We start from the raw sequence: 13946 nt of genomic DNA on the forward strand, positions 1-13946 counted from the left end.
GAATCCATTGGCTATACAGTATTTAAAAAATGCGACAGTTGAAATATTTCTAATAAGCCGGAAGAAATGTAGCTGTCATTCTAAACTGTGTAAGAACATACACAGATTTACAAAATTGTTTTAGAAAGCTCTTGAACTAAAAAGTTTGAGGACCTTGAACCAAGATGTTTGCTCTGAGTTGAGGGTGTCAACATCCCCACGGGTATTCAAGCATAGGGTGAATTAAGACCTGCCGCCCTATGTTGCACATATAAATTCAGTACCTTGCACCATAGTGTTTATTTTTGCCCATTTTTTAAACTCCTCTCTTCGTAGACTGTAGGCTCCTTCCATTCCTGGCTCAGCGCCTGTACAGTGGGGACAATCCCCAAACACCCCCGGAATGAATGAGTTCATCGTGAGACCTCGGAAGGCTGTTAAAATCCCCGGCCAGCGTTGGAGTTTTCGTTCCGCGTGTTCCTGGGCTTCGAAGCCCGGCAGGGCGTGGGAAGGCCCCGAGGAAACGCTGAGCACTCGCCGGGGCCAGAGCCCGGGCAGGGGCCAGCGCTGGGCGGGGGCGCGGGCGCAGAACTCGCGGTCGGGGGCGGTGCCGCCTCGTGCCGCCGCGCAGGCGCGCAGTCGTCTCCGCGTGAGTGCGCGTAGTCGCGCGCCTGTCCCCGCGCGGGCTCCGTAGCGCGTGTACAGGCTGACGCAGCTCGGGGGCCCTCCTCCTGCTCTGCAGCGGCTTGGCGGAGTTTTGGGCGTTTGGGAGGGGGCGAGGGAGCGAGAGTCGAAAGAGGGAGGCGGCGGCGACGGGGAGGAGGAGGAGGAGGAGGAGGAGCAGGCGCCGCCATGGCCGCCGCTATCACCGACATGGCCGACCTGGAGGAGCTCTCCCGCCTGAGCCCTCTGCCCCCCGGCAGCCCTGGTTCGGCGGCTCGGGACCGGGCTGAGCCCCCCGAGGAGGAAGAGGAAGAGGAGGAGGAGGAAGAGGAGGCGGAGGCCGAGGCGGTGGCGGCGCTGCTGCTGAACGGCGGCAGCGGTGGGGGCGGCGGAGGCGGCGGCGGAGTTGGGGGCGGCGAGGCGGAGACGATGTCGGAGCCGAGCCCCGAGAGCGCCAGCCAGGCCGGGGAGGACGAGGACGACGAGGAGGACGACGAGGAGGAGGAGGATGAGAGCAGCAGCAGCGGCGGGGGTGAGGAGGAGAGTAGCGCCGAGAGCCTGGTGGGCAGCAGCGGCGGGAGTAGCAGCGACGAGACCCGCTCGCTGAGCCCCGGCGCCGCCAGCAGCAGCAGCGGGGATGGGGACGGCAAGGAGGGCCTGGAGGAGCCCAAGGGACCACGGGGCAGCCAGGGCGGCGGCGGGGGCGGCAGCAGTAGTAGCAGCGTCGTCTCCAGCGGCGGCGACGAGGGCTACGGGACCGGGGGAGGCGGAAGCAGCGCGACCTCCGGGGGCCGGCGAGGCAGCTTGGAGATGTCGTCGGATGGGGAACCCCTGAGCCGCATGGACTCGGAGGACAGGTCAGTGCTCTGCAGCGTTTCCCCTTCCCTTCCTCCTCTTGAACTCCCGGGCCCCTTCGAGGGGGACCAAGGGGACTTTTTGCCGTGATCCCCCCTGCTCCCCGAATCCTCGGCCCCTCCCACTGGCTCTCAACTCGGAAATCTTTCGCCGCCGCCGCCGCGCCCCTCTCGCAGCGGATCGCGGCTTCCAACTCTCAAACCATTCCCCCCAACTCTCCTTTCCCCGCCCTCTTTCCCCTCGGCGCTGCGCTCCTCACGGATCTCTGGACGGCTCTAACTCGGAAACAGTCCCCAAACGGGCCCAGATCCTCTGGCGGAGCAGAAGAGGGCCTTGATGTACGCACGTCGGTACTCAAGGTTAGCTTCATCCAACCGTGTTCGGAAACACTTGTCAGAACTATAATTGACAAGTGTTTCCAATATGGCTGGTCTCGCCTGGATTTAACAGAACTTCCTTGTCCAGAGAGGAGACCCCAGCTATCACTTTTCTCTACTTAAACAAAAAAGGACTATTCTTTTATATTAAATCATTGCCTCCCAAATCCGTCATTTGTAGTCAGTCATGTGGTCTCTAACGTGATTTTAACAATCTTTTCTATTTGTTTTGCGAGCATATCTGGGAGAAAGTTTTAAACACGTATAAATTGTTGTGATAGTGAATTGATGGTCTTTTAAGATAACTTTGTGGAATCAGAAAGTTGGAATCGTAACAAAGTAGTCTTGAAGGTATAGCGTAGTTTGCGGCTTTATAGTAAAGCTTAAACGTGAGAGTCATGATTTTAAATGATAATATTTAAAGCCATGCATTGGAGAGGTCTCCGAAGGAATAAGTATTGTTTTTCTTACTAAAGCTTGTTAGAAGTAAGTGGAGAGTGACAAAAATGAGCAGTTTTTTTAAGAACATTTAAAAAGTGTGACAGTATATGTTTAAATTGTCGTATCATTACTTTTGATCACTTTGGGCTGGCTGGGTTTTAATGTACTTCTTAAAAAACAAGACTCGCATCATGCATATTATGCCACTTCTAAAATGTATTAGCATTTATTTTGACCATCTGCTTATGTTTTGACCATCAGATTTTTTTTTTTTGTACATGGTCCCCGGAAAAGCATAGCAATGGAAATTTTAGTGGTATATAGTGATTTTTATTTAAGAGTTTAATGTTGTGAAGTTCTAGGAATTCTAATTAATTGATTAAAAATGAACACTTTAGTTATGCTACAAGTAATACAGAGTCCTGTATAATTTGACAATCCTAGCATTAGATTCTGTTTGACATTTACGTCTAGTTAAGAAAATGTCTTGGAGTAAAGTAGACTGTACTAACTTCAAAAAAATTGTGTTGAGGCCGGGCGCGGTGGCTCATGCCTGTAATCTTTGGGAGGCTGAGGTGGGCGGATCACCTGAGGTCGGGAGTTCAAGACCAGCCTGACCAAAGTAGAGAAACCTGTATCTACTAAAAATACAAGGTTAGCCAGGCGTGGTGGTACGTGCCTGTAATGAATGCCAGCTATTCGGGAGGCTGAGGCAGGAGAATCTCTTGAACCGGGACCTGGGAGGCAGACGTTGCAGTGAGCCGAAATCACGGCACTGCACTCCAGCCTGGGGACAGGAGAGAGACTCCATCTCAAAAAAAAAAAACAAAACAAAAAAAGAAAAACAATTGTGCTGAACTGTGTAGGCATGGGTAGGAGGGAGATTGTCTTCAAGAAAATTAAAAATTAATGTAAACTCCACTGTGAAGCATGTGCTGTTTTCCATCTCTAATACCATTACATATCTGAAAGTTGACGTTAGTTTATACAATCAGTATCTACCACATTTTTCATTTACTCAAGTATACATATATGCTTGCCTAGCATTGTGCAGTTTAAATGTCTTCCATTTCATTCTCACAACTATGGCGCAAGATAGGTATTATTTTGACTTCGGTTTAATGGATGAGGAAGGAAGTTGAGTATCTTACTCAGGACAGTACATACAGCATGGAAATGGTGGAGCTGGATCTGAGCAAAGTTTCTCAAGTCCTCTGTTATTTCCACTTAATAATTCACCTTTGTGGAGGCCTGGCTTGGTGGCTCACGTATGTAATCCTAGCACTTTGGGAGGATGAGGTGGGCAGAGATCATCTGAGCTTGGGAGTTCGAGACCAGCCTGGCCAACACAGTGAAACTCTGTCTACATTAAATTACAAAAATTACCTGGGAGTGGTGGCATGTGCCTGTGGGCCTGGAGCTGTTTGAACCCAGGGAGGCGGAGGTTGCAGTGAGAAGAGATGGTGCCACTGCCCTCCTGCCTGGGTGACAGAGTGAGACTCAAAAAAAAAGCCCCAAAACAAGAGATATATGTCAGAGTTTTGTTTTTAGTTAGTATCTATTTACTACGTTACTTTAGGAGACAAAGGAATTATTGGTTAAGTAAATTTCAGGAAGTAGAGTTTTGGCTTCATTTGACAGATATTTGCTTGAATATGTAATTTTTACATCTTATTTCAGAAGAATAAATAAATTACAGGTCTCACATATCCAACTAAAGTTAAAACTTGATAACCAAGGAAACTTGGTTTTCTTAATGCTTAAACATTAGAGACTACAAAATACTGTTTTAATGTCATCATTTCAGGGTAATAGATTTGTCACTGTATGAAGTCTTACCAGTGAAACTGGCTTGTTAATCTTAGTTCTGAAACATCTCCTTTTTGCCTTTGAGATTTTTCCACCAGTTATTTTGAATTTGGAAAGGATTCTTAGTTCCCATAAACTACTGTAGATTACATCAAACTATGTGGATTTTATATATTTCATGGTAAGAGAACTTCATTTTTGTAACTAATGGAAGGATAATCTTTTTTTTTTTTTTTTTTTTTTTTTTAAAAGGATAATCTTTTTTTTTTTTTTTTTTTTTTTTTTTTTTTGAGACGGAGTCTTACTCTGTTGCCCAGGCTAGAGTGCAGTGGTGTGATCTCGGCTCACTGCAACCTCTGCCTCCCGGGTTCAAGCCTCATCCTCCCAAGTAGCTCGAATTACAGGCAGCTGCCACCACACCCAGCTCATTTTTTTTTGGTATTTTTAGTAGAGACATGGTTTCACCATGTTGACCAGGCTGGTCTCAAATTCTTGACCTCAAATGATTTGCCCGCCTCAGCCTTCCAAAGTGCTGGGATTACAGGCTTGAGCCACCACACCCAACCTCATGCCAGGTACTCTTCTAAATGCTAGGGATACAGCAGAGTATAAACAAAGCCCTTACCTCATCAGTGACAGAGACAATCACTGCACAAATGAGTTGATAAAGCGAGTAATGTCTATTATGAAGTGCTATGCCCAAAAGTACTCTATCAATTAGGTAGATGTACGGCAAGAATCTGCAAATGAGTTTTGCAGAAATTTGCGTAAGGATATTGTAGACCAAAGTATTTTATTACAGCATCTACATTTTAATCAATTTTCTATGTCTGTGGTGGGCCTAAAAGCCTTCATATACAACCTTTCATTTTAAATTGTTAATATGTACATGCAGAGAGTTATCTTCTACAGAAAGATAGTGGTTTTTTTAGAAGATAACTAGCTGCATGTACATATTAACAGCAATTAGAAAAGAAATGGAATGCTTCCTAAATTTGCATGTCATCCTTGTGCAGGAGTCATGCTAATCTTCTCTGTATTGTTCTAACTTTATCATATATAATGCTGAAGCAAGCACAGTAGTTTTCTGCGGTAAAAAGTTTTGAAATGACTTTTCCAGTAATGGGAATGTGTTGCAGTGGTCTAACCCATGATGAATTTATTTTTGTGATGAATAGTTTGCATTTGTGAACATAATATATTGGTTTTAAAAACTAAGACCCATTGTGCCCCATTTAGTGATGATAAATGATGTTATCTTCTCAGATACTTAGTTTTTAAAGAGCAACCTAAAGAGATTATTGGATTATTTTCTGTTTTTTTTCTGTAAATTTTGACATGGTACCTTCAAATTAAAACTGGAGCCAGCTGTGGTTGCTCATACCTGTCATCCCTGTACTTTGGAAGGCCAGGATGGGAAGATCCCTTGAGCCTGGGATTTCGAGACCAGCCAGGACGATGTAGTGAGATCTCATCTCTACAAAAAGTGAAAAAATTAGCCAGACGTGGTGGCACATGCCTAAATTTCTAGCTACTTCAAAGGCCAAGGCAGGAGGGTCATTTGGGCCCAGGAGTTTGAGGCTGCGGTGAGCTATGATCTGTCACTGTACTCAAACCTGGGTGACAGTTGGAGCGTATTGTATAGTCAGTGACTTAAGGTTCTGCGGGAAGGGAGACAGATTTTAGGCTTGGGTAAATGATGATGAGAGAATTCTAGAAAGTCTGAGACATACAGGCAAGAATGAACCTAGCATGTTCAGGAAACTTCCTTCCTAGATCTAAGGATGCACACTGGACTTGGGAGTTAAGATTTAATAGCTCAAGTGAGGCCTTTCATACCAACACAAGTATGTACATCTCTCAGTATAGGTTTGTGAATCAAGTTGTTTTCTTTCTCTTCACTTTCTGTCTGTATAACTCCTAGTTCACATTGAAGTCTTACCTTGAACAGGCTGGTTCCTTGTTAGACATATTGCCAGCATTCTGAGTTCTTTATTGCCTTCCCCACAATATGGGTAATTGTTTACTGTTTATCTCTGCTGCTGGATTGTGTGCTCCCTGAGAAGAAAACCCATGCCTGTATTGATTGGACTTTATCTGTAGCACCTGGCTGCGTAAATGTCGTTTATTTCTGAATATGTTTTCTTGAGGATTTAATTTGAACAATAGCTTGCATTGTTTTTCTCGTCACACCCATCACTAGAATAACCAAAGGAACATTGAGTAGTGAAAGAGCATGGAGGTAATCTCAAAAGTTGCTTTCTTATCTGTAAAATAGGAGCAGTGTTAGGATTAAGTGAGATGACACACAAATGCGTTATGTATTTACTTCATAGAGTCATTCATATTCCCATTTCTCATGAAGAGGAGATGTAGTGGAAAGAATATTCCAGCTGAGGATAAGTGATCAGTATTGTAGTGTTGGCTTTATTTTCGTCAGGAAATGTGGCAAATCATTCATTTCTGTGAAGCTCAGATTGATTCTTTTTCTTAAAAATGAGGGTTTTTGACAAAACAGTATAAAAAACTTTGGAGCTCAGATGCGAGGATACTGCTGTAGACTTGGCAAGTGCTTTAAATGTAGTTAAACAAATAGATAATATATTCTGTTCTTTAGACAAACCCAGAATATTGCCACGTGTGGCTTTGTTATATTCAGGATCTCAAGGATATTTTAGGTAGGTTCTCCTGAGTTTAAAAATGACCATATTTCTTTTTTAAAAATTAGGTTTTTTTTGAAAATAGAGATGAGGTCTCGCTATGTTGCCTAGACTGGCTTTGAACTCTTGCACTCACGTGATTCTCTTCTTGGCCTCCCAAAGTGCTGGGATTGCAGGCATGAGCCACTGTGCCTGGCCAGAAGTCATTATATTTCTGTTTCATATTTATGGTGTGGTATTGAAATATCTGTTTGTGTTTATTTTCTCTAGGCTGTAACATTTTTAAAAGTAAAGATCAAGCCAGGCATGTTGGCTCACACCTGTAATCCCAGCACTTTGGGAGACCAAGGCGGGTGGATCACTTGAGGTCAGGTCCAGACCAGCCTGGCCAGTATGACGAAATCCTGTCTCTACTGAAAGTACAAAAATTAGGAACATGCCTGTAATCTCAGCTACTTGGGAGGCTAAGACAGGAGAATAGCTTGAACCCGGGAGGTGGAGGTTGCAGTGACCCAAGATTGTGCCATTGTACTCCAGCCTGGCCAACAGAGCAAAACTCCATCTTACAAAAAAAGTAAAGATTGGGTCTCATTTATACTTGCAGAACTTACGTTCTGCACTCATATGCTACCTGTATTCATTCTCAGTAATTGGTTGAATTCAACTGAAAGTGGAAATACCTGATTGCATATTTCTTCTTTTTCAGTTTCATTAGTGTGGCTGATGAAAGAAAAAGAGAACAGTTTTTTTTTGTTTTGTTCTGTTTTTTACTTTGAGACAGGGTGTTGCTCTGTCTGTCACTCAGACTGAAGCGCAGCGTATCATCACAGCTCACTGCAGCCTCAAACTCCTGGACCCAAGTGACTCTCCGGCCTCAGCCTTCAAAATAGCTGGAACTGCAGGCATGCACCACCATGCCCAGCTAATATTTTCATTTTTTGTAGAGATGGGGGTCTCCCTGTGTTGCCCGGGCTGGTCTAGAACCCCTTAGCTCAAGCAATCCTCCCACCTTGGCCTCCCAAAGTGCAGGGATTACAGGTGTGAGCCACCCACTCCTGGCCATCATTACTTTTCATAAATACTTTTTAAAGTACCAAGATTAGCCGGGCATAGTGGCAGGCGCCTGTACTCCCAGCTACTCAGGAGGCTGAGGCAGGAGAATCACTTGAACCCGGGAGGTGGAGGTTGCAGTGAGCTGAGATCGTGCCACTGCACTCTAGCCTGGGCGACAGAGTGAGACCCTGTCCCAAAAAAAAAAGTACCAAGAATAGATGAATTGGCAGTAGATTTTTTTAGTTTTTTAAATTAATCTTGGAAATTGTTATTTCAACATGTGTTTTGAGGTGTTGAGTCAAGAATGACTAGTCATTCTTGTCAGAAATATATACTGAAAGCATTTGATAAGATCTTTTTCCTCAAAAAAAAAAAAGATCTTTTTCCTCAATATTTTCTTAATAAAGATCTTTTTATGATTTAACACCAAAAAACTCAAATGTAATTGCTTCTTTATAAAATGGGTCATAGTGGATTTTTTAAAAACATACCATCTTCGTGTATATACGTTTTTAATGTCTGTAAAAAGGTAAACCTAAGTTCCTAGTGTAATTGTGTTGAAGTGAAATGTTTCTAGTGTTTGTGAAGGTATCAGTTGCTTTCTGATATTTTAAGCTGGGTGAAAAATGTGGGTGAAGTAATCTTAAAGAATGATAGATTTGATATGAGAAATTTAATGTGCTCAGTTCATAGTGGTGATAAAAGAAGGTAGCCAACTTGTTTCCCACAGACTATATTTCATCATTGTTGCATAAAGTCCCTTTTGGCCAATTTAGTGAATGTTGTTGGGTCTTTAGGAAAAAAAATAGTTTGCTTTAACCGGAGAAATAATTGTGGGGATAGAAAGTAGTCTTTTTCTTGATGATAAAAATTCATTTTAGCTTTTTAAATTACAGTGATAATAGCTTGTAATAATAGTGATAATATCTTGGTTTTGGCTAATGATTTTTAGTGTGCTTCCAGTTAACTTTTTAAAAATTATTTTAGTGTGACAAAGCCATATATTTTACTTGCCTTAAAAAATCCTACTTAAGGTTCTTACTAAAAATGATGAGCATTTACTATGTGCAAAGCACTAACTAGGTTTAGGAGTTTACTCTGAACAGAGCTTTATAGGTGACAGTGCAAATTTACTGGAACATATGGAAGCAGAATTCCTTCCACCTTAGATGAATAGGAAGGGCCTTAGGGAAATGTGACTTATTTATAACACACGCACAAAACACATGTAATAGACACTTGCCTTCACTTTTTTCCCCCTAATTGTTTGAGTTTAAAGAAAGCAAAACCAGGTGGCCTTACAGAATCTGATGTGTCTAAATTCCTTAATCCTGTTTAAGATCAGTTTTATGATGTAGTCTTTGTTCTTCGTAAGTGGAAAAAGTTACTACCCCATTGCTCTGGGAAGGAGCATTTGGAGTTGAATTTTATGTTGTGGTTGTTCTGCTCAAATCCGTTTCAGTGGACTAAGTTGTAAATTTGGGACAATTTCTTTCTACCTGAAGACAGTGTTGCTTTCTATGACTGACCTTGAATTAATTTTATGAAGCTAATCGAGTTGTAGTAATCAAATTTAATAGTTTATCTTGTTAGTAAAACTATCTGCCTGAATGGGTCAAATTTTATGTAGATATTAAATATCTCTTTTGTGTTATGCACCATGAATGTACAAAACCAAATAACTTTTGCTTGTGTGCTACACTAGTTGAAAGTTTTGCATACTAGATGAAAATGTCAGCCTGGTGTGGTGACTCATGCCTGTAATCTCAGCACTTTGGAAGGCTGAGGAGGGAGGATCATTTCAACCCAGGAGTTTGAGACCAGCCTAGGCAACATAGTGAGATTCTATTTCTCTTCCTGTGTCCCCCCAAAAAAGCCAGATGTGGTGGTGCACACCTGTAGACCCAGCTACTCAGGAGGCTGAGGTGGGAGAATCGCTTGAACCTGGGAAGTTGAGGCTGCAGTGAACTATGGTTGTGCCACTGTACTCCAGCCTAAGCAACAGAGTGAGACACTGTCTCCAAAAAAAAAAAGTGTTCATTTTTTTTTTTTTTTTTAGCTGCACTAAAGGAGTGTTAATGCCACTTTGATGCATACTGTAGGCTGTATTTCAGTTATTTCTTAAATCAGTAATTCATTCAAGTTTCTCCTTTGAATGCATAGTCGTATGACAGGTTTTTTTTTTGGCATTACTGTTTTGCACTTGTTTCACTATCAGCAAATACCATTTTGTTTCTTAGTTTCTCTGAAAGAAAAAGATACCAATAACACTTATTAGAGTTGTTGTAAGCATTACAGAGTTAATACATAATCAACATTGTCCCAGTTATTACAGCTGCATGACAGCCCTTTTCCAACATTTGGTGGTTTAAAACTGCAGCATTTATGCTGGGCACGGTGGCTCACGCCTGTAATCCCAGCACTTTGGGAGGCTGAGTCGGGCAGATCATGAGGTCAGAAGTACGAGACCAGCCTGACCACAATGGTGAAACCCTGTCTCTATCTAAAAAGAAAAAGAGAAAACTACAGCATTTATTTTGCTTATGAATCTGTGATCTGGACCCGACTCTGCAGGGTCAGCTCATTTCTGCTCTGCTTGGTATCAGCTTGTAGAAGCACCTTAAAGACTGGGAACTGGAATCAGAATGCTCACTGACTCATGTCATGTTTCTGTCACGTGTCTGGCGCCTGGGCTGAGAACACTCAAAACAGCTGGGGATCAGAACAGTTGGGGCTTCTCAGGCATCTTTCTCTAGCTCTGTGTATGTTCTTCATGGGATCTTTTCAACTTTGCGGCTTCACAGGAGCCAGATTTCTTATATGGTAGTTGAGGATTCCCAAGCTGAGTGTTCTGAGAGAGAGCCAGGCTGAAACTGTGTTCCCTTTTATGACTTAGCCTTGTAAGTCTGGCAATATCACTTCTATGGAAGTCTCAGGCCTGATCAAATTCAAGTGGAGGTAACACAGACCACACCTGTATAATAAGAAGAGGAGTAGGATGGGATCTTTCAAAAGTGACCATGTTTTAATTTTTTTTTAAATTTTAAGACAGGGTCTCACTTGCTGGGTTTCCCAGGCTGGAGTGCAGTGGCTATTCACAGGCACAGTCATGACATACTGCAGTGTTGAGCTCTGATACTCAAGCCATCTTGCCACCTCAGCCTCCTGAGTAGTTGGGACTACAGCTATGCATCACTGCACCTGGTGTAAAAGTGGCCATCTTTTATTATTTATGTATTTTTGAGATGGATTCTTGCTCTGTCACCCAGACTGGAGTGCAGTGGCATGATGTTGGCTCACTGCACCTCTGCCTCCCAGGTTTAAGTGATCCTCCTGCCTCGGCCTCCTGAGTAGCTGGGATTACACACAACTAATTTTTGTATTTTTAGTAGAGATGGGGTTTCATCATGTTGGCCAGGCTGGTCTTGAACTGCAGACCTCAAGTGATCCACCTGCCTTGGCCTCCCAGAGTGCTGGGATTTTTATTTTTATTGAGACAGAGTTTACAATCAGAAAATTTAAAAAAAAAATCAAAAAAAAAAAAAAAAGTTTTCACCATATTGCCCAGGTGGGTCTTGAACTCCTGGGTTCAAGTGATTTGCCTGCCTCGACCTCCCAACGTGCTGGAATTATAGGCATGAGCCACTGCTCCTGGCCAAAAGTGGTCATCTTTTGGTGGGAACAAGATTTAGAGTGCCTTTTCCTATTATTTTATGTGGTAGGTTACATAATTGCTTTTTTTTTTCCCCTTAAGAATCATAACGTGTAACAGGCAAGGTTGTTATGGTTTTCTTTTTCTTTTTTTTTTTTGTTCATGGTTTTCTTGAAGTAACCTGTTTCATTTGGTTGTTTTAGCTTTTAATCCTTTTGTCAAACCTAGAATAAACATTATGGGACATAATTATAATCTGTTTCAATGAATGGAGATGACAAATGGTAACTAAAAGAATTTTTACTCTTAAGAATTGTGTATTAGGTGTGCAACCTCAGACTTCTTAAGATATAGGGGATTCTTAGATGCTTTTGCAATGTTTTGAATTTTACCCTTTAAGAAATTTGATTATAAGGGTGGGAGAGACATAGTGTAATCTTTCTAGTATAAGTGGCAGTTTTATAGATGAAAGGAATATCACCTGTTAGATGAATGATAGTTTACCTGTTAATGTGATTAGATTAGGATTTCCTTTGTATTGTTGTAATGTTTACCTAATTTGATAAATAGGCTTTGAAAAACTATGTAGATTTACTTTCTTCTTTAAAAGATTTTTTGTAGAGATTGGGTCTTGCCATGTTGCCCAGGAATCCTGGTCTTGAATTCTTGGCCTTAAGCAATTCTCTCACCTTGGCTTCCCAAAGTGTTGGGATTACAGGCATGAGTCGCTGTGCCTGGCCTGTATACTTCTTTTTTTTTTTTTTTTTTGAGGTGGAGGTTTGCTCTTGTTGCCCAGGCTGGAGTGCAGTGGTGGTCTTGGCTCACTGTGACCTCTGCCTTCCGGGTTCAAACGATTCTCCTGCCGCAGCCTCCCTAGTAGCTGGGATCACAGGTGCCTGCCATCACACCCTGCTAATTTTTGTATTTTTAGTAGAGATGGGGTTTCACCATGTTGGCCCCACTGGTCGCCAACTACTGACCTCAGGTGTTCCACCCACAGCCTCCTAAAGTGCTGTGATTACAGGCGTGAGTCACCACACCTGGCCTATATACTTATTTCTAAACATAGCTTTTGTCAATTATCAAGTTAAACTAAGCTGGGTGAGGTGGCTCAGGCATGTAATCCCAGCATTTTGGGAGGCCGAGGTGGGTGGATCACTTGAGGTCAGGAGTTCAAGACCAGCCTGACCAACATGGTGAAACCCCATCTCTATTTAAAAAAAAATAAAGTTAAACTAAGTTCATAACGCTAATTCTTATCCTCCGTTAAATGTTCCTCAGACTGGCAGAATTTTTGTCTCCTTACGTCTCATGGATGTTTGTGGATGATACGTGCTTATGTCAGTTTTAGCATCCGGTTTCTTTCTTTTTTTGAGACAGAGCCTTGGTCTGTCACCAGGGCTGGAGTGTGGGGGACCAGGATCATGGGTTATTGAAGACTCCACCTCGGCCTCCCAAAGTGCTAGTATTACAGGCTTGATTTACCATACCTGGCCTGCAATTTATATCTTTACTCTGTTTGACTGCTTGGTCCTGCAAATCTGATTTGCAGATTTGGACAGTTTATTTTGCAATCTCCATGTGTACCTTAATTCTTTCTTTTTTAAAAATAGAGACAGAGCCTCACCATGTTGCCTGGATGATCTCCAACTCCTGAGCTCAAGCCATTCCCCACCTCTGCCTTCCCAAGTACTGAGATTAACAGGTGCAAGAAACTGCACCTGACCACATTAGTTCTACTGATTTAGGGACAGGGATTAGTAGTAAGGACATTTTATTTGGAAGACAACATTGCTTAATGACCCTTAATTGTTTTCACTTCCTGTCACAAATGCAAAAGTGACCAGAACCTCAAACTTAAAGTACAGAAACTCTAATACTGTTTTTTGTCACCTTTTTTTTTTTTTCTTGAGACGAAGTCTTGCTCTGTTGCCGGGCCGGAGTGCAGTAGCGTGATCTTGGCTCACTGCAACCTCTGCCTCCTGGGTTCATGCGATTCTCCTGCCTCAGTCTCCCGAGTAGCCAGGCATGTGCTACCACGCCCAACTAATTTTTGTGTTTTTAGTAGAGACGGGGTTTCACCATGTAGGCCAGGATGGTCTCGATCTCTTGACCTCGTTATCTGCCTGCCTTAGCCTCCTAAAATGCTAAGATTACAGGTGTGAGCCACTTCGCCCGGCCTTATGTCAACTTTTAGTTGTTACCACACAGACACACTTGGCTAGTCCTGTAAGTGAAGGGAGCATTCAGAAAGTAGTTGTAGGGGAAGGTTTTTAATTGGTTAAGGTATAAGGTGTATGATTTGCAGGCATGAATAAATGTGAATGGAGATGTGAAGGCCTAAATTAGGGTGGTAGAAACACCAGTGCAGCAGAGCGGTAGCCTTTTTTTTTCAGTGATATATTTATAGAACATTCTCAAATTTGTATATTTTAGTTGTTTTTTTTTTTTTTTTTT

The 13946-nt window shown here is 42.7% G+C and overlaps 1 protein-coding gene and 1 non-coding gene across 3 annotated transcripts in view; one reads left to right on the forward strand and one right to left on the reverse strand.

Annotated features, from left to right (window-relative positions):
* The first annotated feature begins 811 nt into the window (after nucleotides 1–811).
* Nucleotides 812–13946, forward strand: part of AEBP2 (AE binding protein 2) — a 76188-nt gene continuing 63053 nt past the window's right edge. Inside the window, exon 1 of one of the 2 annotated variants that reach the window (XM_017527397.2) lies at nucleotides 812–1499. In XM_017527397.2, coding sequence (XP_017382886.1) covers nucleotides 832–1499 — 668 coding nt within the window. In that variant the 5' untranslated portion in view covers nucleotides 812–831. Of the gene's footprint in view, nucleotides 1500–1613; nucleotides 1857–13946 lie in introns of those variants that run through there. The other variant, XM_017527420.2, reaches the window with a different exon arrangement.
* Nucleotides 5096–5202, reverse strand: LOC119471551. The gene has a single exon (XR_005200625.1). It is a non-coding gene; the product is annotated as a U6 spliceosomal RNA (small nuclear RNA).

This window comes from Cebus imitator, unplaced genomic scaffold, assembly GCF_001604975.1.
Source record: "Cebus imitator isolate Cc_AM_T3 unplaced genomic scaffold, Cebus_imitator-1.0 Scaffold2, whole genome shotgun sequence".
In the NCBI taxonomy this organism is placed as follows: domain Eukaryota; kingdom Metazoa; phylum Chordata; class Mammalia; order Primates; family Cebidae; genus Cebus; species Cebus imitator.